The sequence below is a fragment of the Takifugu flavidus genome, chromosome 21 (genome assembly GCF_003711565.1).
Source record: "Takifugu flavidus isolate HTHZ2018 chromosome 21, ASM371156v2, whole genome shotgun sequence".
Classification (NCBI taxonomy): Eukaryota; Metazoa; Chordata; class Actinopteri; order Tetraodontiformes; family Tetraodontidae; genus Takifugu; species Takifugu flavidus.
This window is the reverse complement of record NC_079540.1, coordinates 10,892,905-10,916,088: the sequence shown is the minus strand read 5'-3', so window position 1 is coordinate 10,916,088 and position 23,184 is coordinate 10,892,905. Positions and strand designations below refer to the sequence as shown.

Sequence of the window (23,184 nt, the reverse complement as noted above, 5' to 3'; positions counted from 1 at the left end):
ATGAAGCCATATTCCCACAGCATCCACCAACAAAATGGATAATCAATTGTTTTCTTCTTATTCATAAAATGATACTTGATAGTAAAAGAGGCGACAAAAATGTAGAAATACGACAATTGACTTTGTTTATTTTCATATATAGTGAATATTACAAGAGTGAAACATCTTTACAACAGAACAAGCAGAAAAACAAAGTTAACACTATTCTAAAATGGACAAAGCTAATTATTTAGTGCACACAATTTAATATTTGTTAAACTTTGAAATAAATATGTTGACTCTTTCTTGATTGATACATGTTGACACAGAATAAAGTCCACATGAAGTCATGATGAAGCAACATCAGGTTTGGAGGAAACTTTTCTCACATTTATTAAGAATCAATTAAATGTTTGAGAAACAACAGACGGATTTTAGAATGAAGCTGGGGACAGTCTAAAACAGTTACTGTTACCATGACAACTGAAGTTCAGAGACACAGACGACCACACCAGAGCTCTACTAAAGTGAAGCCAGAACATCTTCATCGCCCTCTGGTGGTAGGCTGCAGTACAGCAGTAAGAGCCACCTCCTCCATTATTACAGAAGCCACATTTTCACTTCTTGTAAAATGATTTTTCTTCTTTTTAACGTTTTTATTTTGTGGGAAATGGAAAGTTTCACGACTGAGATTTTTTTTTGGTTCTAAAAATGTTGAATTTATCTTAAGATATTTAGGAAACGTCAGATTCTTCGTCAGTATTGACTGAAAAGGGAACGACAAAACAGATGGACGTCCAAGTGATGGAGGTGAAGAGAAACGACTGGAGAAATGAAGCTGATGATGATGACGATGAGCTTGAGGGTCAAGAGAACAGATTAAATAAGGCAACAAATGACACGTGTTTGTAGCTCTAACGCAAATCCCTGAGGGAACAAGGCGTGACCAGCAACACGTTTGGATCATGTGACCTGCATCTAGACCGTCCACCACAAAAGGCACAAACCATAAATATGCACGTGTAAGGGTCAGGTGTGAAGGTCATGTCTGAAGGTCAGGTGTAAAGGTCATGTGTGAGGGTCGTTGAAAAAATGTTGACGTTTTACTGGTTTGTATCATATTTGATAAAAGAAAATGTGATAAAAAAAATAAAAAAAAATTGGGATTTTGTTTAAAGGTTCAATAAACATCTCATTTCCAAAAAATTAGAATTTTCTGGCTATTTTTTGATGTGTCAGGGTTTAAAGGGTTAAACTCTCTTCGTGCATCAGAAGTGGAAAACTTATTGGAAGGATACAAAAGCTGTGGACCCGGAAGGTGAATTTTTTGGGGTTATTCTATAACGGTACCAACTGGTAACGGCCAAGGTTACGGTCTTTTGTTGTCACATCTTTGGTAACAAAAAGAATTTTTTTTTTGGCTTTATCACCTCCACCAAGGAGGTTATGTGACAGCTGCCGTTTGTTTATTAGAAAATAACTAAGGCCCGTTTACAGGAGAGCGCCTGAAAAGGCAACAAAATCGAAACGATACACAAACGGGCTCCAGACTCCAGCATCTTTAAAAACCTGAACCGGTTCACACTCTCGTGTAAACGGACCCTACGCAAGTTATTAATGATGTCTATAAGATTTTCAGGAAATGTTTCTAAGGCAGAGCTCGTTAAATTTTGGTGATGTGTCATAATCCAGAGGGACCTTGACCTTTGACCTTCCAAAGATCCTAAAGCCTATAAACACTAAGCTACTGGTGTCTCTCCCAGCGTGTGGGGAAGTGAGCTGAGATCTCCCGGTGGTTTGTATCGGTCGACCTTCGTAAATGTGTCTTCTAACCTTCTGTTTCCAGGGTAACGAAGTGATGGGTCAAAGATTTTCGAGATCGGTACATTTATGAACTGAAAACCATTTTTAAACTGTGACTTGACTGTCTGCAGGTTAAGATGAACCTGGTTCTGTATCAGCTGTGGTTTGTGCACATCTAGAAAAAGACATGAATGTGTTGTGTTACCGACTGATGTGGCTTCTACTGTCAGTTAGCATCTGTCCGAGACCTGCAGAGGTCAGAGGTCACAGTTCATCAGTCTTTGTGTTTCACCGGTGAAATGAAGGAACGGATGAATGGAAAGCAAACCCGGAGAACAGAAAAGGCACGAGCAGAAGGCTGCGACGCTGCGGTGCGGCAGGACTAACCAGCACCGCCAGTACGATGAGAAGAACAGGACATTAACCCGTCTGAAGCAGCCTTTGGGTTAAAGGTGAGGTGGAGATAATGAAGCTATGAGGTATTCTGGCTTTGGTGATTTACACTCCGTTGTTACCAGGAACAAGAACACCAGTTTGAAGCTGAACATTTCTGCCTTTATAGACTTTTGCTGCAAAAAAATAAAGAAGAGCTCCCTGGAGCAGAGTGCTAATGGCTATCAATGCTAACAGTGTTGAAAACAGCACAGAGATGGACCAACTTCAGTGGGAAACACGTCCGTTAAAGGTCAGAGACGTCAGACACAGGTACGTCCTGATGCCTCCCGTCCTCATTTCTACCAGTCTGTCGGAATAAATGTGCAGAAGTCAAAGAAACCACGTTGCATAAAGAGGAAGTGAATTCCCAGAACACATCCCTGGATTTCTACAGTGCATATCAACACAAAGCTCCGTATCTCCTGTTAAAGCAATAAAACCCCCAAAGACATCAGCACTTCAGGGTCTGGCTGCAGACAGATTTTGGTTTTAGAGTGTGTGACCCTGTTTACACCTGCCTCGCTCACATCAGTCACGTGACCTGCGTGTGGACACCCCTGCTGCCATGGCGACGCGACACAACAGCGCTTGATCCTGCTGGACTCGCGAGGCAAACGGGCAGCTGAGAAGTTCAGCAGCTTCTCGTCCCCCCAGTTACACGTCGCATTAGCTCCTGCGGTTGGTTTACGACGGCAACGTGCGCTGCGGCGTCCACGATGACGCGAGTCTGGCTGAGCACCGGCAGAGTACCGGCGAGTGTTTGTCGGCGCTGCCAGACGCTACTGCGGTACATGTGTGACACCACCTGCAGACCCGACGCAGCAGAATCACCCGTAAGAGCCCGAGAGCTCGTCCGATCGACCACCAAAGATCTTCCAGAAAGATCCTGGTGTCTCCTCGTTTGGACACTTCTACTCATTTACTTTACAGATGCAGGACGCTCGTACTGGGACGCTCGTACTGGGACGCTCGTACTGGGACGCTCGTGCTGGGACGCTCGTACTGGGACGCTCGTACTGGGACGCTCGTACTGGGAGGCTCGTGATGGCTCGCGTGAAGATTCCATCGTGAATTTAGATGACAAAACCTGATAAAAGTGAGAGGTCGCCACCGTTTGCTTTAAAATATGCAAAACCATATTTTCGGATGCGTCTAGGGAGGTAGAACAGGTTGACCTCTTCTCAGAGGGTTGGCAGTTTGACTCCTGCAGGTCCTGCAGCATTTCAAACTGTCTTTGTGCAGGGACCCTGAAGGCATCGTCATCACCAGCAGACAGTGACACACTTTTAACTGGCCCTGAGCAAATGTTGTGGAAGCTGTAAACAGGGTCAGTCTGATGTGTGCGTTGATTGTTACAAGCATACAGTATATCAATAGGATATTAAAGCAACAAGAACTCTATATGTGTGTGTGTGTGTGTGTGTGTGCGTGTGCGTGTGTGACACATTCATACAAGCCTCATTACTACATGAACATTATTGTGGCCCTCAGTTTGCAGGTCCTGGGTCAGCTAAAGGCATTGTGTGCAACACCTCGTCCAGAAGCTGCAGAGCGCGGTGCAGGTGGACCTCCACCCAGCAGGGGGTGTGTTTGATGCTCTGTCGGGGGTAGTCGGGCCCCCATCCCTTTACAAAGCTGAGGCGCAGGATGCATAGCCGCCGCAGGTCGTCCACGCCGATCCCTGCTGCTGCAGACAGACCTGAAATACACACAAAGGTGTTTCACTTTATAGCTAACGGAAGCAAAGAGTTTATCAGGAACAATCAGGTTTAGCTGATTTCAGCTGAACTAAGCAGTTTGGGGGAGGAGCTTGAGTTTTTAATTACGTCTGCTTCCTGATTGGCTACATTCTACGCCCATGTCAAAATTCAGAGGCTTATAGGATATTTAATCTTATTATCTTATAGTCTCGTCTCCTTAACCGCTTTATCCCTTTCGGGGTCACGGAGAGGGTCCACAATGGGCGAAGGCATGTCCCCCCCGGAGGAGTCCACAGTTCATCGCTGGACATATGAGCATTTGTGGGTTGGGTGCCTTGCTCCGGGGTACCTGGGCAGTGCTCTGATGGTGTTCTTGGACCTTTCCCGACTACCAGAACACCTTCCATGTTTTGTCTTCTCAACCCAGAGTTGCCACCACCCACCTTTATTTAATGGGACATGAGATAATGAAGCGTCCTTGGTCAGGACGGGGGGAAACAGCTGGATTACCTTTGAGTACGAACCCCTCTGGGATTCTGTCAAGCACCCTGAGACAGTTGTGATTGTAAGAGACGGTGATGAATAAAGATGAATTGACCTGATCTTAGCATGTTGCGCTACAGTCATGAGGCTTCCTTCGTGCTGTCGTTGACGTGGAGACTGACCTGCTCGTGTTTGCTTCAAATGTCAGTGACTGTACCCTCAGTCACTGTCCTTGACTTCACACAGACTAAACACTGATAAATGTGTGGAAGCAACTTACACAGGTGCAGTCTGGGACATTAGCAAGATAGCATGTCCTTGCTAACAGGAACTGTGAGGTTTGTATTGTCTTAAATTCATGGTTGAAGTCCAAAAAAGGGGTTAGGGCGTTTTGTTTCTGCCCCACAAACACACACACACACCACACACACACACACACGTCACAACACCCCAAATATGCTAGAAACTCACAGAATTTTATCTTGACGTTTGGTAGAAGCTAATGTTGCACACAATATTAGAGATCAGCCTCTTCAGGATGGTGATGTGGTGGAAGAGAGAAAACAGACTTACTGATAGCGGGAGCGATGCCGCCGACGCTGCCTGGACCCGGAATGTTTCCTGCAACAGCAGCGGCCTGAGCGGCAGCTGCAGCCTGGGCGGTTGCTGCCTGCTGCTGCATCTGTCTGTGGCACTGCCGCAGGTCGAACACCTGGAGGAGGAAAGACACAGGAGTTTACACTTCCTGTCCACGGCGGCGCATCAGCAGCAGCCACGGTTCTGATCTTCAGGTCTTTGTCCTCTTTTTTGTGTTTTAAAGGTAAAACCAAAGACACGTCTGGGGACAGGACGACCTCTGGCACCAACGACCTCTGTGAACGTGGAGAACGTCTGTGAGGAAACATCTCTGCTGGGCTCACACCTTGACGTAGGCTCCGGGGTATATCTTGTGCACGGCGTCACCTGGCGCACGCCCCGCCTCCCTGTCCAGGTAATAGCTCTGGACGAACACGGCGTGGTCGCTCATGCAGCGCATCCACACGTCGCCCTCGCCGCGACACTCCAGCTGCACGCCTTTACCGATGTGCAACCTGCAACACGCGGGAGACACGTGCGTGAAGGGCACAGTGGGGATTTCAGAGCTCTGCCGGGTTTGGCGCAGGTTCTGCTCCGCCGCGACGCACCTGGCTCTCTCGCTGGCGTCCGTGCGGTGGACATTACTCAGCTGACCCAGGCAGAAGCGATCGCCTCCAGACGGGTCCACGTACCCGTCCACGGTCACCACGGGGCAGCTGGACGGCACCTTAAACATCTCCCCCACCTGAACGTCCATTTCAAAGTAGGAGATAGAGCACCAGAACTCCGGTCCTGCCACGAAAATAGCTGTTAAAAACCACAGACACCGGGACACAATTGCTGGTGGGACTGGAACCACGAGACGCAGTATAACACAGGACACCGTTGAGCAGCTCCATTTCTTTAGGACTATCATTCTCTTAAGTTCCTGGTGTTTCTGCAGGGTTATTACAGAGCAGATCTTTGATGTCTGCACAGACGCACGTTCAAAACGGAGTAAAAAGGCCTCAAACCTGGGTGAGTGGACACCGACGGTGAGAAGGACGCCGAGCCGTGATGCTGGGACCCTGAAAGAGAACAACAGCGTGAAGGGTCTGGCAGCACGGAGACGATGTCCACAAACACCAGTTGGGCTCACAGTGGTGGCTGGGGTGGTGCAGGGCAGCCTGTTGGTGGGCGCGTCCGTTCTGCTGGGGTCCTACAGGGGTGTAGGAGGCCGTGCTGCTGCCTGTCCACACTGCTGACACACAGGTCGAGCAAAGATCAGCGTCAACCACCATCCAACAGCACGGTGCCTCCCCAGAAACACACACAATCCATAATCCTACGTTAATCTCCACAACAGTTCTTGGAACAACCCCGTAATCCCTTATTTTTGGTTCCTCTTTTGTTTTCAGGTGGCCTCGTGGTAAGATGTAAAACTCCCTCATGCTGGGAGTTGAGGAACAGAGCGGCAACAGAGCAGAACCAGGAGTTCTGGTGGGTTCGGTCGGTCCCATCTATGTTCTTCACTGGTGCTTTACTGGCTCCAGTTGTTCCGGGGCTATTTTATCCCTCACATGATGGACTCGGATCAGATGTTGACGTGAACTCACCGTGGAACGCCGCCTGACTCTGAGGGTGTTTCGCGCCGCTGTAATTATTCTGACTCTGCGAGTGTGGCGCAGGTATGGAGGGCTGCTGGGACGTCTGCTGGCCCGTTTGTTGCTGGGGGGGGACTTGGGGCGGGGTCGCTGGTGGGGGCGGCTGTGTCATGACTTGAGCCTGAGGAGACGCCGCCTGCAAAGCTCCGTCGGCGTGGCCGCCCTGCCGCGGCAGCATGTTGACGGAGACTGCAGGGAGGACACAGAGGAAGAGATCGGAAATGTGTGACCCCCCCCCCCCCCCCCCAATCCTGGTCAAACGTGCAATATTAAAGAAGCTGACCTTTGGGAGACATCGGCAAGTTTGCGCATCTGTTGACAGGCGGTGGTCCGTGGGGCTCTGCAGACATCTGTGGGGGGGGCAAAGCTTGTCCGTAATGGTCTGGAGGAGGAAGCTTGAGGGACGTTTGGTGGTCGGACAGGGGCATTCCAGGCGGCAGGTCCATCTGTATGCAGTCATGGATGTATTCCTCTTTGATCAGGCCGGCTGGTGTCGCTACATCAAAGACAGGCAGGACGGAGGACATTCAAGAGGATGAGACACACGTCAACACCGCCATCACTCAACATGTGGATCGCCGCCGCCAACGGGAATCTGGATTCAAGCTCGAGACCTGACAACACGCGGGCGAACCCGCTGTGAGCAGCAGGTGGCGCTACAGGGGGGAACTCACCGGTATTCGGGAGGCTGAGACCAACTGCAAGAAACAAGGTGACAAGAATCTCATTAAAACGGCGTCAGCGGTCCCAGCGGACCCGTTTGGGCCAACAGACCCTTCGGTGGGGACGTACCGATGCCTGGCGACACCACCCTCTCGTAGTGGTACGGGTTCACACACACGTTATCGTACTTCAGGTCAAAGGCGTACTGGCAGAACTTGACGTGCTTTAGTTCATTCTTGTGGAGGTCGGGCCAACGCCACAGCCGTGCATAGATCACATGAGGGAACCCCTTCCTGCCCGCCACCTGGGGGGGGGGAGAGAGGTTAAACCCAGATCTGAAGTGTGTGTCTCCAGACCAGCGCTGATCCAGAGTGACGCACTGACCTGCAGCCGCCCGTCCAGCGTCCTCTGGATGGTCACGCACTTGCTGGGATGGACGCCGTTGGTGGTGATGGCGGTGATGAGAGAGTCCAGCTCGTCCTTCTTCTCCTTCAGCTTCTTCACCAAGCTCTCGATGGCTCGCTTGGCGAAGCCTTCGTTCTCGCCGCCCTGCCGGTGACACATGAGGCTGTGGACGATGCTGAGGCAGGCGTCGTTGCTGCTCGGTGGGTTCACCGACATGATGCTGCAGGACGTCACAGGACATAAAAACCTGTAGTTAACTGGTCCTCTGAGAGCACCCGAACCTTCAAACATGGACTCAGATTTATCAGGAGGAACGTAACATTTAATTTGGCCTCACACGCAAAGACATGTATTTATTACTAAATGAACTTGATGAAAACAGGTGAACCAGACCTGGACAGGAAGTGGATGTTAGTGACTCACCTGCTGTTAAGATGGTCGGCCAATGAGTGACCAGAAAGCTCACTGGCATCATGATGGCCCAGGTCAGAGTCTGTCCCTGTCAGAAAAGAAGAGCCTGAGTGGTGTCCTCTACAGTAATTAGTCAGGAACATGCGGTAAATCCTGTCAAACGCTACTGTAACATCTGAAATAAACCTGAGATACGAAGGCAAAAAATCCCAAAATTACACAGATGTTAGAAGCATCACCAAACATCTTCAGTGACGTCAGCACCGTTTCACCAGTACACCGTTAAACCCTTACACAGTTACACCATTACGGTCCAACATCTGACTCATCTGCTTCCTCCTTTTCCTCCACCTTCACCCAACTCAGGGGATGTTCCTAGCTATCATTTTGTCCATTGATCCAGCATCCATCCATCCATCCATCCATCCATGTTTCCGGACTGTGAGAGGAACGTCCGTGTGGAATGGCCTGGAACAGGACTGGCTCTGAAATATTCTGGCACCAGTGTTGAATTATCTCACTAATATGAAAGAATGAAGAAAAATAATTCCAATATCGGGCCAACGCAAGCCCAGAATGTGAGGAGGACTGTCCAGGGAAGCAGAATTCTGGTCATTTGTCACAGGATACCTCCTGAAACACGTCTGTCTCTGTGAGGACTTTCATAGACATGCTGTATTACCCAGATCCTAACCCTGACCTCTGACCCCTGACCCAACCCAGACCAGTTCTAACCACAGCCTTGAAACCACATTTTAACCCTCAAACAGTCCTTTGATGTTGTGAGGAGCAGCCAAAACGTCCTGATTTGCTAGAAGAATGAGTATCTAGATACTCACTGTCACACTCACACGCACACGCACACACACCCTCTGCCGACCCTTCATCCTGCGGTGTTGGTGATTGAGCAGGACAGCTTCAGTGAAAATGTCTGTGATTTATGGAGCCAAAGTCGGTTCCTCCTCCTGAGTCACGGAGCCTGCTGACATCTTCCTAAACCTTCACACCCAACATCCCGAACCACCTCCAGCCTTCACCCGTGCAATCTGACGGCTTCATCTTCAGACCTGGGAATAATCCAAACCTGACCACAACAACTGGATCCAGGCTGGTGTGAGCGACCGCCTCGTCACATCCTCGCCTACATGTTCCAGAGACCCAAAGCTCAACGTCACAGTTCGGACTTACACATCAGCCGGAGCGGAGGAGAGAAGTTACGAGCGAAAATGTCGGAGTTATCCGACGATTGTTGCCGTCACGGAGCTGCAGTTCCGAGCAGGAGCGGAGCCGCTGAGTGTTTATACCCGCCGCTGTCTGGCTCCACGGCGGCCAGGCTTCAGGGACCTCCGGCCGGTCAGAGAGCGCGGTTTTCGGAGCTAAAGCTGCCCGGTCAATCGCGTTATTTCGGCCTTTCCTCACTCTATTGTCCGTTTATCACTCTCTACGCCTCCTCGTGCATCCTGGCCGATCTCCACGCGCACGCTACAATAACAATAGACAGCAGACGTCGTGCACGTCGGCGTCTCGCCATGCTGCAGCCAATGGGCGCGCGGGTCTCACGGAGGTTACCGCTCTCCACCAATGGCGTGACGGTTCTCACACCGCCAAGCGCGAGACAGGCCCTGTCTGGTCTGCCTAGATTGACAGGTCCGCGAGACTGTTTTTTTAAGGTGGCGCCGAGGAGATTAGCACGCGCGAGCAGAAACACGCACACCACGCACAGTTCTAGCAGAGCGAAGGAACTTTGCGTCCATATCAACCCCATGGTCAGTTTAATTACCCGTTTGTGTCCGGTCATGTTAAATAAATATATTGTGTTTCATTTTGATTTGGATCCAACCTTTGATGCAGATGATGAGGTTACATAACTAGAATTTAGGGGAATCATTCACTTTTTGTCAGACCAGCTGATTTTATTTGAAATGTTTTATACAGCATGGAATAACATTGATTATAAAGCTCAATATTAGTAGAATGATACAGATAAATCAAAAGGCAACAGAGTTCTTCTAATGTAAACTGACTGCTGAAAGTCAATCAATTGTATTATTCATAAGCAATTTATCGGCACCAACTCATATTCACTAATGTCTGCGCATCGCCGTCTAGATAAGGAGACATTACAGTTGGAATACCTGTGTTTCCATATATGCACAATAACTTATATAAATGAGAAGATACAGGATGCTTAGATCAGGTCATCACATCACGTGCAGAAACAGACAGTGCAGGTCAGTGTGTCAGGAGGACAGTAGGACGGTCAAAGGACGATATCCTGGGGTTAGAGATGGATCAGAACAGGTCACAAAATGTTGCGAGGTGTCAGAGGGAGGCTCAGGGTTTGCTTGGGGAGCGAGTGGTGAAAACACCTGAAGCCTCCAGCATGGTCTTTCTTCGTGCTGTCTCCTTGGCAACATTGTGATGGAGCCTCCTCAGGCGTTCCTGGAACAGGAGATTAGGAGGTATCGGCAGAAGCACTTTTATAGTTATTAGCTAATTTTAATAACCTCTTGGTCTCAAGGAGCTTTACGATCTTAATGAAACCACAGTTCTAGTTCAATCAGCACATGAATGCTAGAAGCTTTATAAATCCTGACAGAATATTCACCAACCTGTGCATTCTGCAGGATGTTGTTTACCAGCACCACTCTCCTCCTCGCATTCAGTAACTTCTTCACATATGGGTCCAGATCGAGGGCAACCTTCTGGTGTTCATTTATTCTGCATAATTCTGCAGATCATGCAAAATTTCAAAAAATGAGGGAGGGGTGGGGTAAATAAACAGAAAATAAACACTTGTTCCTACAATGCTACAAAGGTAAAGGGTTTTTATACAGGACATTACCCGAAGCGAGGTTGTCAATGTGTTCTCTTAATTCCACTTGACTTTCCCTGTAAAAAGCAACGCCATGTCATGAGGAAAGAACAAATAACAAAGTACTAAACAGTGGAGGTCCTCAAAATAAACTCCACTCCCGCGTTAATGCAAAACACAAGTCGACAGAACACAATGAAATGAAGTGGAAATCACAACCTGAGTAGAACTTATATGCTGCTTTATGCTCTAATAACAAAATATTACAATAACACCAGAAGAACCATTCTGGGAAGTCAGGAGGCAGTCAGATGGTCTCACCATCCAATCGTCGCCATGACACATAGATTCAGGCGGAGACAGAAAGTACCTGACTGCGTGAACGTGCGTATCCAGCTGTTTGATGGCTGGTTTCAGAAGGTCTACGAGTCCTTCTGCGATGGCATCTTTTCCTGCAGCGGCCTCCACCACAGCCACGGCGGCCATTTTACCAGCGTCAACGGGGAGGCCGGAAACGCGTCACCGTGACGTCGGAGTCACGTGGCCCTCTCCATTTTCTCCTCCAGGCTGGCCGCGGTAGCAACAGCACCATTTTAGAATAGACGAAACTCGGACCGCCGTCTCTGACTCCTTAGGATCCCCTTTTTAACCTCTCGAAACCAACTGTTAACGTGGTAAACCGCAGCCTTCCATTGCCGCGTCAACGTAATAGAGGTTAAATCGCGTAGAATTATATAACGTGTTGGGACAACGCAATTGCCGTGTCGGCACAAGCTAGCTGCTAAAGCTAACTAGTTGACTGAAAGGCCGCTCAGCCAAAATAGTCGCTGTAAGTATAAAAAGTGTTTGCACTTGTTTTAAAATGACTTGTAAGACTCATAACTTCAGGGGACGTGGGCATACAGCTACTTAGTAACACTGATCTGTCTCGGTGGTTTTTAACTCCTAAGAAGTTGTTTTTCCTGTTTCGTTTAGATGCCAGCTAAATAATACGGTACCGTTTTCCATTGTGGATCAAACCCTTTGTTTAAAGTTACTCTCATCAGTGTGCTTATTGGATCTCTTGATCTCCTCACCTGGTCGCCTTTGTTTTTAAAGTTGTGCTGCTTGAACTAGTCTTAAATATCGGTTTGTAATTGACCGTTTATTCTGCTACAATAATCTTAAAGTCACACTTTAACTGAAGACAAATGAGCCCTGTTTGTTGTGTCGCATGTATTTAAAATATATTCAAAGGTATAATGAATTTAATGGCTGACATTTGAACAGTTTACTGCATATTCCATTGTTGCTTATGTTTTGGTTTTGTCCCATTTTTATTTTTAGGAGTCTGCGAAGAGTCAAAATGAGTGCCACCTCTTCACAAAAGGTGGTGCTGAAAAGCACCACCAAAGTGTCCCTGAACGAGCGGTGAGAAGCTACGCACGCTGTCAGCTGTTACACACCAGGTGCAAAGGCCAGAATTGGCATGTGAAAGATCTAGTGCTTCACATGGAAACCTACCGGACCTGACATGGATGTTATTCCAGCCGTGCCCTTTGTGTGCGCTGCTCGCCCAGAGTTTTCACCGTTAGCATCGGTGGGGTTAAGTGCAGTAACGTAGAACAGTGAAGCGACTCGACCTGGGTGTTTTCTGTGAGCAGTGCACAAACGCCATCAAAGGGGTGTTGTGGTCACATGTGGTAAGGTTGTGTTGAACCACCCCATCTGTCCTGCAAATGCTTCGGCATTTAGGTGGCACAGTATACGTCATGTATACAACTAAAAAGCAAAGAGGCAGTTTGAAGTAAACCGGGGAATTTGAACACCACCCTCTGCCTCCGAAATTTCTCTCTCAAACATTAGTACACTCCTGTTTGCTTTCTTCTCTGTGCTCCAAATCTTTCAAGGACCCGACACCCAGCCCTAGCTTGGACGTGACAAGGAGCTCTCCTTCCCCGTCCTCTCCCCGCTGCTGTGGTCCTATAATAAGTCACGGTCCATGCTGTAAGTGGCTGGGTGGGGAAGCACTTCTCATGCCCAAGGCCTCTGGTGCTGGAGCTCAATGACACCTCGGTCAGCTGGAGGCCTGTAAGTGGCACATGGTGCTCTTCTTCGGGCGCCCTCTCTGCTTCTGTCAGTCTGTTTCTTTCAACTAGGGCTGTGTTTTTAACCCCTGAGTAGCATCATTTCACAGGAGTGCCTCCGAAACTTTCACGCACAGCGGAGACTTTTCCATACGTCCACTGGCTTAGTTTAGCATCGGCGGTGGACATTAGGTTAGTTTGCTAAGAAGTAAGCTCAGGAATGCAACGTTGTTTCGTAACAAAGAAGGGTAACTAGCTGTCCGTGGAGTCTAGATACTCTCGGATGTCTGGGCCTTGTACAGAACATCTGCTTGGAAAATTACTCCCAGAACTGACCGAAATGACGGTTAACATCGTACAATTGAAGTATTGTCAGTTCTGTGGCGATCTGACAGCCCTAGTTTTCTTATTTCGTCTTAATTCCTTCCTTAGTTTTTGAACACATTGTAACTTGTATACATGTGAATCATAAAGTGGCTGAGAGAGAAAAACAGGTGCCAAATGTTGGGACATACCTCATACATGACTTCTGAGCCGCTGTGCCACATCCATACAAGAAATGAGCTGATGTGGAACCCTGCTTCCTCCTCCTCCTCTGTGTATCCCGTCCCCTTCTTTTACTTCCTCCTTCTCTTCCCTCCCACATCTAAAGCTTCACTAACATGCTGAAGAACAAGCAGCCCACTGCGGTAAGCATTCGAGCCACCATGCAGCAGCAGCATTTGGCTAGTGCCCGAAACCGTCGGCTTGCCCAGCAGATGGAGAACCGGCCCTCGGTGCAAGCTGCTCTCAATCAAAAGCAGGTGAGGCCAAAGACCAGGCAGGTATATGTCAGGTACATAAGCTGGCAGAGCTGCTGAACCTACCTCATCTTAGTAGTTCAGTCCTGTTGCACTTGTGTGCAGGTGAACTTTAGCGTTGGGTTCAGCTGTGGGCCTTTGATCAGACTCTATACACGTAACAATTCACTCACGACTCCCATCAGAGCCTGAAGCAGCGCCTGGGGAAAGGCAACATCCAGGCACGGCTGGGCCGACCCGTTGGTCCGATGATGCGTGGGGGTGTCGGAGGGGGGAGAGGACTGCGAGGGATGACCAGAGGTGGCCTTCGAGGGCGAGCCAGAGGAGGAGTGATGAGGGGAGCGCTGTCCCTGAGAGGTTAGTCGTTGACAGACTCGCGTGATTGTTGGGCTTTCTGATCACAGGGGTCTAAAAGCACACGTCGTTTTGGGTGGCATCAAAACCTGCGTGTCACGTTCTGTCGTTGCCTCTGAACTGCTGCTTTGTGTTGCACAGCGAAGAGAACTCCCGTGGGCGGCCTCGTGCGAGGTCGCGGCGCCGCTGGCCGTCTGGCAACACGCAGAGGTGGTCGTAATCGTGGAGGCTTTCCTGGCAGAGGAGCCGCCCGTGGGGGGCTGGTCAGAGGTCGGTTCAGCCGCCGTCGAGTTTTAGACTTTAAGACGTTCCTGTTTCAGGTCACCACTTAATGTGCGTCTTCCACAGGCCGTGGTGGAATGCGTGGCCGCGGCGGCTTCACCGGTCGAGGGCGCGGTCGTGGACGGGGGCGTGGCAGACCGGCTGTGACCCGCGAACAACTGGACAACCAGTTGGATGCCTACATGTCGAAGACCAAAGGTCACCTGGATGCTGAGCTGGACGCCTACATGGCTCAGGCAGACCCCAACAGCATGGAGTGATGCTAAGAGACTGAGAACGCCCACACAGCCGACCTCCTGCTACTACGCTGTAGTTTACACCTGATGATGTGCTGTTACACACCTGGTGACACTGCTCTGCTTAACGTCAGGAGCAGCACACATGGAGGTGCTCAGCCACATGAGGAGACATTTTATCACTCAAATAGTTTGGGGTTTTTTTCATTCTGAATTAGTGTTGATGGTGTCCTTTTTGTCTGAATTTTTTTGGGCTTCAATTATAGTTCTGACAACAATTGAAAGGCATATTTTAAATTATTTGTTCAAGGAATGTAAGTTTTATACAGTTGTCGGTTTGTTTTATATCTAAAAATGTGCTAGAATGAAGCTTTTTGTTCCCTCACATGCTCCAAATGTCATCGATGCAGTGGAGTTCTGACACTGTTCACGAATGCAAAATTAGCCAGATTTCAGTTCAAATGTGTGTTGCTGTTCCCTCCTTTTTCATTTGAGTAAAGTCCTGTTCAAATGACGTTTTAAACTTATTTTTGGAAGCAAATATTGTGTTCAGACATTTGATAGGTGAGTTTTAAATCTACATTGAAAATGTCCGCTGCTGCAGAGGTGAACGGACGGTGTCAACCACCTAAGCAGAGCAACTGCAGTTAGGCTGTGACGCACCTTCAGAGTCTAAATGTGCTGAGTTTAGTCTGAAAATGGGTGATGGACAACGTTGCTCTTCTATAAAGACCTACATACAGTACGTCTACATACCAGCCACTTTAGGAGCTGTTGCCTCAGAACGGCCTCATTTCCTAGTGTCACACTTTCATCGAGGTGTTGGAAACATTCTGCTCCATATTGACATGCTGCACATCTATAAGGGGAATCTCCTGCCCCGCCACATCCCAAAGATGCTCTCCTGGACTCGGTGGTCCCGACGGGATGGAGGTGGTCAGCAACAATCCCCAGGGAGGCTGCGGCTGCAGAAATAACAATGGAAGTTGCTGTGACTGGTCCCTAGGTGGCAGTAGTGCGGAGCCCAGTTTCTACGGTGACCGTCATTAGTGAAGCGAATAAGACGGCGCCGGAAAACGATTTAAATTGACGTAAAGTTGCTTTAATGGTTCGGCCGCTGCCCGCCTTTCCTTCTTTTCTGCCTCGACCATGTGGCCGTTGGATCGGATCCTCCACGCAGGTAAAGAGTTGTTGAACATTCCGGCTCGGCTGAAAACCACCGTCCGTGTCAACCATATGTAACATGTGTCGGGAAGTTTATTTTTGCTTTTAAAAATGACCCGCAGACTTTCGGAATAACTATAGGTTGAAGTTTTTTTATTTCACCCGACTTAAAATCGGGTCGTATCAAACGTTATATGTGATTAAAATGTGTCGTGAGATGTGGAATTGGGGGAGCGTGTTCGCACCGCCACCAAGTTGTGGCCTTTTCCTGCATGGTGGAGGGGCCCAGGGCGGCGGGAGCCACAGAACAGCGGGTTGTGCTTGCACCTCAGCACCGGCCGTTGCTGCACGGTGACAATGAGGCCTGCAACATTCCTGCTCCTACAGTCAAAGGTCACACTACATTCAGCCCTCTTTTGCAGACCTTGGCTTTATACCCGAGCTTGAGACCAGATGACCCAAAGATCTGCTGCCCTGTTCCGACATGAGGTTAGTTCTCGGGCCTTTGCTCCGAGCCAATGTGGCCCCTTTCTCCAGCCATTTACCTTATATGTGAGCATGTTTGCCATTGGAGGGTTCTCCAGTTGGAAACTCCGTTGCTTCTGGAGCCTTGTGGCAGCATGGTATGGGCTAGGCTCCTGCCATGTGGGGCCTACAGCTCATGCAGTGCGCAGAATAATCACTTCTCTTGCAACCCACTGCTGCTGCCACGGCAGCAGTGTTACTGTTGAGAAATGACAGGCGATAAAGTCGGCATTGTTCCTTCCGCTGCTCGTTCTAAGACTGTCTTGTCTTGTAGGTCCTGGATTAGGCCTGGGAACACTTCAGTTAAGGGTAAGTTAAAGGTTTCCTCCTACACTTGGTGTAACCAGTAATGATGACTGGCTGAGTACGTTCAACTGCTCTGAAGCGCGATGACAACTGCCTCTCTGAACAAAGTGCTTTGGTGCTGCCCTAACTCACCCTCCTGAGCTACATTGTGACCTTCTGTTTGGTCCTCATGCAGAAGGATGCAGAGTAACCCTGGAAGGGAGCCAAAACTGCGGGCCCTGAAAGGGTGAGGAACAGAACCGAGAGTTGGTTCAGATCCCAGAGGTGACGTCCTCAACGGCTCCTGAGCATCCGTAATGTGAAGGTAAGAACCTGGAACTTACAGGCCGCCGATGCTGATGTCTATCCCGATGTGCCTAGATCTGTTGGCTCATGTAGTTTTGCTTTACCCACAATGTTTCCTGCCATGAAACTTGTGGGATATCGCTGCATATTTGTGAGGTTGATGAGCTACATTGTTTCTCCTCAGGTGGAGCTGTGGCGGTCGGCGCTGAGGTGAGTGTCCTTCTGAAGACCAGCAGCACTGTGTGGTATCTACAGCCAGATGCTTCATCAACTGGCTCGTTCAAAAGTCAGTGCGAGACTAAGTCAACACTTGGCATCGTTGGTCTCCATAGCAACTGCTGGGAGTCCTGGTAGTTGGGTTGAAACATTTGCAAGTTCCAGAGCTGCCAGTTTGTATGAATCTCTTTAAGGGGAAACCTGCGTGGGACAAATGATGTGACTTTTGTCTGTAAATAGATGCTGAGTGGATCAAGATTTTAATGTCTGAATCATCTTAAAGGGTTTATTGGGGCTGCAGCACTGCTTCTCCAGCAGGTGAGTGTCCCTTCATGCTGAACATGTCTGTAGGTGTTGTGGTCATATACCAAGGCGGTCAGGACCCTGTGCTTGACCTGCTGTGGACTTGACCCAAAATCAATCCTCCCAGTAGGCTCCTGCTGAAGGAACCTACAGGGAACATGATCATAAATGGAAGTGCTTTCCAAAGTGTTGATGGCCTTCAAATGTCTTTTCAGGTCTTGATGCAGGATCCAGATAGAAAGTGTGTCCACATTGAGCTGCTTCTGAATGTCCTTTAATAAAATTCAATTAAAACTCTCAGACTTGTGTTCCTGCTTCTTGTCAAACACTGAACTATGTCGTGTTGCCCAGAACATTTGGAAGGCGGTCCTGAAGGTCCGCATACTCAAGTTCTCTGTTGCTGTCTCAGATTTCCATCATTTGGGAAAAATTGGCAAGAAATGTCATTATCGACTAAACGGGTTTAATCCATTTCACCATTGAGGGTAAGATCGGTGAGGGGTAAAGGTCAGGTCCTCTTTTTGGGTCACGTTTTGTGAATAAACGATCACTACTCGCTGGTTCTACCCAGAACAGTTCTGAAGGGTTCTTCTCCACTAGGAGGCAGTCTGCTCATTAGTCCACTGTTGACTCAGGCACAGGAGCAGTAACGAGTGTTGAGTGATGTCCCACTAGCTGATCAAACTAGTGTGTTTACAAGTGGGCATTTTTCCAGAGCTATGTGTCTTTCAGGGCCGTTTCTCCCAGTTGACAGGTCACCTCCATCGTGGGTCGATACTGGAAAGTAGATCACGTAGGCAGTTATCGGCCTTGGTCGTTCAGAACGTGAGTGTGGCCCCTGGGGCCAAATTGAGTCATCCTGGGTGGGGTGTTCCTTTTCAGGGATTTATGGTCACCACATGTTAGAACAACATCTAACAAGTGGGTGAAAGTTCAGTAGGGAATAGCACCAACACCCAAAGCAAAGTCTATTTTGAGTCCCCCCTCAGCAGCAGCAACGACTGGCTGTGCAGGTCACATGACCTCATATCTGGCTATTTCCTCCCACTGCATTAACCATAGTAGCCTTGTTTGAAGAAACTGGAGCTCAGGGATACGTGCTGAAGCCAAGACATGGCAGTATTTTAAGTTGTGGAGTAACAGGGGAAAAAAGGGTCAAAGCTGCTGAGTGAGGACTTCTAGAAATAGTCTGAGGTCAAACATTACCAGTCCGTGTACCGTCTCAGTCCCGGAAAAACCACTTTTGTAAACTCGTACTCGTAAACTTGTACTCGTCAAGTGACAAATTAAAACACAATCTGTTTATGGGGTTCAAAACTGGAACAACAGGCTGGATTCTCATCATTATGGGAATCACCCAGATAGTTTCTTTGACTGGAACCCTTATGAAACCAAAAGTAAACCTCTTATGGGTTTTTCCCTGTGGGGAAATAAATTGACTCATCCCTTTAGAAAACATCACGGTTAAAGTAAAGGGAAAAATGTCAGGAAGGAACATTAGAAAAGTGCAACTAAAACGTCAAAAAGTAGCATTTCAGTCAATAAGACTGGCACTAAACACAGTAGCTACATGGAGCCACGCTCGTGTTTTTTGCTTTTCATGTGGCGTTTTGGATGATCTATTCTTAATTTGTCTTATTTTCATAAACTGTAAAGTTTAAGAGTCTTCTGTCCTCCCTCGGTGTTTACTACAACTGTAGCGCAGCTGCTGAGCACGAGCTGCTCTCTCATAGTCACGCTGTGTCCACGCGTCGATCTCGGGCGCTGATTGGCCAGCGCCGACACAAACAAAGGTTCTCAACCAATCAGAGCGCTGTTCACGCAGCGAGCCACGCTGCTGCCCACGATCTGCCGCGCCTCGTCATATAAAACTCGCCTTCCGGAGTTTGTTTACAGGACAGAAGGCAGAAGAAGACGCACAGATACACAACGGTTGTTTAAACTCGAGGGTAAACGGCATCATGGTGGCCATGACGAAGAGATTAAAGACCTTTCAGGTGGTTTTTACGGACCCCACCAAGACGTTTTTCTGCGGCGGGGACGTGGTGTCCGGACGGGTTCAGGTGGAAGTGAGCGAGGCGACCCGCGTGTCCGCCGTCAGGCTTCTGGCTCTCGGCTGCGCCAAGGTGGAGTACGCCAAAGGCAAGCAGCGGTGCCGACAGGAGGCCGAATACCTCCGACACGAAGAGGTGCTTCGCCTGGACAGTCAGCCCACAGGTGAGGACGTTCATCCTCTCTTCTCGGTCAGGTGATTTTTAGATCAGCAGTTTATCAACAGCGGGGTTTTGTTGGTTCCGTGGTTGAAGGCTCCGTCTTTAGGCCCAGAATCAGGGTTGTTGTATTGATTTCTATCCTGCCTGACGTGGTGTGAAATAAAGAACGGTTTTCCTTTCATTTCAGATTCAGATGGGTCGGTGCTTTTAAGGCCCGGAAATAAATATGAGTATACCTTCGGATTTGAGCTGCCACAGAACGGGTAAGAGAGAGACATGGGTTGGATTTAAAACTGAAAGCATTGAAGAGAAATGAATATTTCCCCTGTAACCGATGTCGCAGGCAGCTGGTGTCCACCTACAAGGGCAAGTTTGGTTACGTGCACTATTATGTGAAGGCTCTATTGGAAAGACCACAACAGCCCACCCTGGAGTGCAAGAAGTCGTTTGATGTGGAGGAACCTCTGGACGTCAACACCCCTGACCTGCTGGTGAGTTTCCATCCTTCCCAGCACCGCATCAATAATGCATCAGCCCTGCACACGCAGTCCCACAGTAATCGGGCGGATCCCCGCCTCCGTTCCCTCAGTCTCCAACAGGTGGAATGAAGGAGAAGAAGGTCACCTGCATGTTCATCCCCGACGGCCAGGTGTCGCTCAACGCCAAGATCGACCGCAGCGGCTTCTGCGAGGGCGAAGACATCTGCATCAACGCCAAGTTCGAGAACACCTGCTCCCGCATCGTTGTGCCCAAGGCCGCCATCATCGCCAAACAGATCTACCAGGCCAACGGGCGCACTAAGGTGTTCCGGCAAAAGCTGTCGTCCGTGCGGGGCAACCACATCATATCTGGCATGTGTGACGCCTGGCAGGGGAAAACCATCCGGGTGCCCAAAATCAAACCATCCATGTTGGGCTCCAACATCATCCGCGTGGAATACGCTCTCATGGTGAGGCATTGTTGATTGTCTGTGGAACCGGAAGCAGGTCGTGTCGTTAACGGCGACCGGAACGGTGACGATTGTTCTCTCTACCTTGGGGCAGATTTACATTCACATTCCTGGCAGCGAGAAGCTGATCCTGGAGCTGCCGCTGGTCATCGGCACGGCGGGTCTGGGCAGCCGCAGCAACAGCGTGAGCAGCCAGGAGGGCTCGGTCAGCAACGCCTCCCAGAGCTGGGTGTCTCTGAGGATGCCCTCGGAACCTCCCAGCTACTGCGACATCACCCGAGACTGTCGGCTGGACCAGCCCCTCACGCCGCTCCTGGACGACTTCGACGGCGAGGACAGTCCCATCTTCATGAACGTGCCGGCCTTCCAGTACCCGCCTCTCCCCGCCTACGCTGAGGTAGATATCTGCACCGACGTGTCCGTAAATGATCCGGACCCCGCCAGCATTGCGTAACATCTCTCCCTGCCCGGCGTGACATTTGTTTTCCAGTCGGAGGAGGAGCACAGCGCTCACGCGCGCATGCTGCCGGTCTGCTGAAGGACTCTGAATGGGTCAAGAACTCTGGTCTGCTTCTCAGGGACCATTCAATAAAGGCACTTAAGCGGTCCAACCTCCAGAGGAGGTGCTTCAGATGGACCAAATGAGCAAGTCAGTGGAGGATGGACAGAAACATGCTTTCCTGCTCTTTCCCCTCGCTTCCGTAAGTCTTCCTCCTGGCGCCCGTCAAGTCACGGACCTGGTGGAGCTGCAGAGCCACAATCCTGACTGAGCTGTCCCCCGAGACGGACTCCAGACTGTCGAGTCTTGCTGTTTCTTTATAGCCACCTTAGTACTTTACCGTCGGGGCCAAACCTCGCCTGACTCCGCCCCCTCACCCGCTGGGGCAGCACGGCTTCATCGTGGAGATGATTCCTTCCACTGAGCATTCCAGGGATTTCAGGGTTCTCCAGTCTGGTTTTAGTGGTCGGGAATGTTGTTGTTAAGCCTGGAAATGGATCTGCTGGTCTTTGTCCGGATGTTTCTCCCTCAGTGCTTGAACAATACGGTTTTTGCCTTTCTTCGCCAGCACTTGTCAGATTGATGTATATATATATTGCTCTTGTAATGGAGATTTTCTGTGACGCTCCTGTAACCACTTAAGTGCATCATGTTTTTACTATGCAAGTGTTATTTGATGACTTTGAGTTGCCCGTCTGGACCCTGGAACTGTGTCCGAGCAACTGGGAGACTAACGTCAGCCATTCGGTTCTGAACGTGAGACTTGCTGTGGGTTCATGCTCCTGTCAGTGTCCCGATGCAGCGAAAGCCCGGATTTTGGGTTTTGTGAGCTGCAAGTCAAAATTGACCAGATTTAAAGCACTAAACCTGGACTTTATCACCCTGTGTGTGATGAAGCTGAAGAGTAATATAATGAAATACATCAATAAGTTTCACTTGATGAAAGAAATTAACTTTATACTGTTATCCATTAAAACACAGAGAGACGTGACGCTGCTGTCACATGATCATGCTGCGATCTGATTGGCTGAACTTTAGTTTCATTTTGGGAAACTTGGTTGAACTGTATTGTTTCTCCTTTTTGAGGTCTGTTGAAGACCGTTCAGGATTAACCTCATTAATCAACTCTTGTGATTAGTTAGAGCGATGATTTTTCCGTATTTTAATCCTCATTTATGCGATGATGAGCGTTGGAATCCTGGAGCGTTGGGAGGGTCTTCCAGCATTTTTCAGTCTCTTCTGTTATTTTTGTTAAATACTCTAAATGTATCGCAGATACTTCAGAACACGCATATTTTGTATGGAAGCCTTTTGATTTCATATTTTAATAAATAAATGTTGACAACATAAGCTTGTTTTGTTGTTGTTTTTTAAATTCAGTTTTTAAATTTTAGGCTGATCAGTGAATTTCTAATAATGCTCCACTGACCCCAAATACCAGATGTGAACCCAAAGGACATTGGAACTGGACCAGACTCATTTATTTTACTTCCGGTCCGATCCCGGTACCTGAATTTAATCTGCCCATACTATTCCCATACAGGAGCTCTATCTGATTTAACACTACAATCAATGACGATTTTATGTTAAACTCCTACTGAGTGTGTGTGTGTGTGTGTGTGTGTGTGTGTGTGTGTGTCCCAACTTGGAATGACAGGAAATCCCTGGAAACTTCCAGAAGTACTGTAGTTCTCATCTTTCTGGCTGAATATGCCCATGGTGCTATTTTAACAGTCCGTCTGGCTGCATAAAGGCTCTGCCAGCAGTGCACGTTGCCCTGCTGCTCCGTGCACGTTGCCCTGTTGCTCCGTGCACGGTGCCCTGTTGCTCAGTGCACGGTGCCCTGCTGCTCCTTAGTGCCTGGCTGCAAACTGATCTGATGAGCTGAGACCATCCCAGAGGTGTGTGGGCGAGTTCAGGTGTGTGAGTCACCTGTGGCCTTCTGATGGCCGGGAGACGCAGGTAAGTACCACTAACTTGACAGGATGACTAACTTGACAGGATGACTAACTTGACTGAGCTGACTAACTTGTCAGGGTTGGTTCTCAAAGGTCACTGATTTGTGAGGACACG

At 49.0% G+C, this 23,184-nt stretch overlaps 4 protein-coding genes and 1 non-coding gene across 11 annotated transcripts; 3 read left to right on the top strand and 2 right to left on the bottom strand.

The window, feature by feature from the left end:
- Positions 1–102: 102 nt before the first annotated feature.
- Positions 103–9,831, bottom strand: smad10a (SMAD family member 10a). 3 transcript variants are annotated; one of them, XM_057020727.1, is made up of 13 exons: positions 9,287–9,831; positions 8,111–8,186; positions 7,667–7,907; positions 7,412–7,586; positions 7,294–7,317; positions 6,903–7,115; positions 6,572–6,808; positions 6,115–6,216; positions 5,990–6,043; positions 5,585–5,783; positions 5,323–5,491; positions 4,974–5,112; positions 103–3,916 (listed from the first exon to the last, which is right to left on the bottom strand). In XM_057020727.1, the coding sequence occupies exons 1-13, from the start codon at positions 9,288–9,290 to the stop codon at positions 3,705–3,707; spliced, it is 1,845 nt and encodes a 614-aa protein (XP_056876707.1). In that variant the 5' UTR covers positions 9,291–9,831; the 3' UTR covers positions 103–3,704. The 3 variants fall into 3 exon arrangements, with proteins under 3 accessions (XP_056876707.1, XP_056876709.1, XP_056876708.1); XM_057020729.1 differs by having other exon boundaries at positions 5,585–5,768; positions 9,287–9,827; XM_057020728.1 differs by having other exon boundaries at positions 6,115–6,213; positions 9,287–9,818.
- A 154-nt stretch (positions 9,832–9,985) lies between these two features.
- snapin (SNAP associated protein) lies at positions 9,986–11,444 on the bottom strand. Its single transcript, XM_057020743.1, has 4 exons — positions 11,284–11,444; positions 10,944–10,990; positions 10,711–10,829; positions 9,986–10,540 (listed from the first exon to the last, which is right to left on the bottom strand). Exons 1-4 carry the CDS (start codon positions 11,397–11,399, stop codon positions 10,433–10,435), a joined length of 390 nt encoding a protein of 129 aa, XP_056876723.1. The 5' UTR covers positions 11,400–11,444; the 3' UTR covers positions 9,986–10,432.
- A 12-nt stretch (positions 11,445–11,456) lies between these two features.
- chtopa (chromatin target of PRMT1a) lies at positions 11,457–17,750 on the top strand. 5 transcript variants are annotated; one of them, XM_057020739.1, is made up of 12 exons: positions 11,457–11,587; positions 12,240–12,323; positions 13,632–13,782; positions 13,965–14,136; positions 14,275–14,403; positions 14,482–15,831; positions 16,238–16,304; positions 16,615–16,649; positions 16,822–16,950; positions 17,116–17,141; positions 17,388–17,465; positions 17,666–17,750. In XM_057020739.1, the coding sequence occupies exons 2-6, from the start codon at positions 12,259–12,261 to the stop codon at positions 14,673–14,675; spliced, it is 711 nt and encodes a 236-aa protein (XP_056876719.1). In that variant the 5' UTR covers positions 11,457–11,587; positions 12,240–12,258; the 3' UTR covers positions 14,676–15,831; positions 16,238–16,304; positions 16,615–16,649; positions 16,822–16,950; positions 17,116–17,141; positions 17,388–17,465; positions 17,666–17,750. The 5 variants fall into 5 exon arrangements, with proteins under 5 accessions (XP_056876719.1, XP_056876717.1, XP_056876718.1 ...); XM_057020737.1 differs by having other exon boundaries at positions 11,470–11,742; XM_057020738.1 differs by having other exon boundaries at positions 11,470–11,742; positions 17,116–17,217.
- Positions 17,166–17,301, top strand: LOC130518835 (small nucleolar RNA SNORA8). The gene has a single exon (XR_008948148.1). It is a non-coding gene; the product is annotated as a small nucleolar RNA SNORA8 (small nucleolar RNA).
- Positions 17,751–19,341: 1,591 nt separating the features above from the next.
- Positions 19,342–22,461, top strand: txnipa (thioredoxin interacting protein a). The gene is made up of 6 exons (XM_057020732.1): positions 19,342–19,667; positions 19,851–19,926; positions 20,007–20,154; positions 20,253–20,612; positions 20,707–21,009; positions 21,103–22,461. The coding sequence occupies exons 1-6, from the start codon at positions 19,412–19,414 to the stop codon at positions 21,148–21,150; spliced, it is 1,191 nt and encodes a 396-aa protein (XP_056876712.1). The 5' UTR covers positions 19,342–19,411; the 3' UTR covers positions 21,151–22,461.
- The last annotated feature ends 723 nt before the right edge of the window (positions 22,462–23,184 follow it).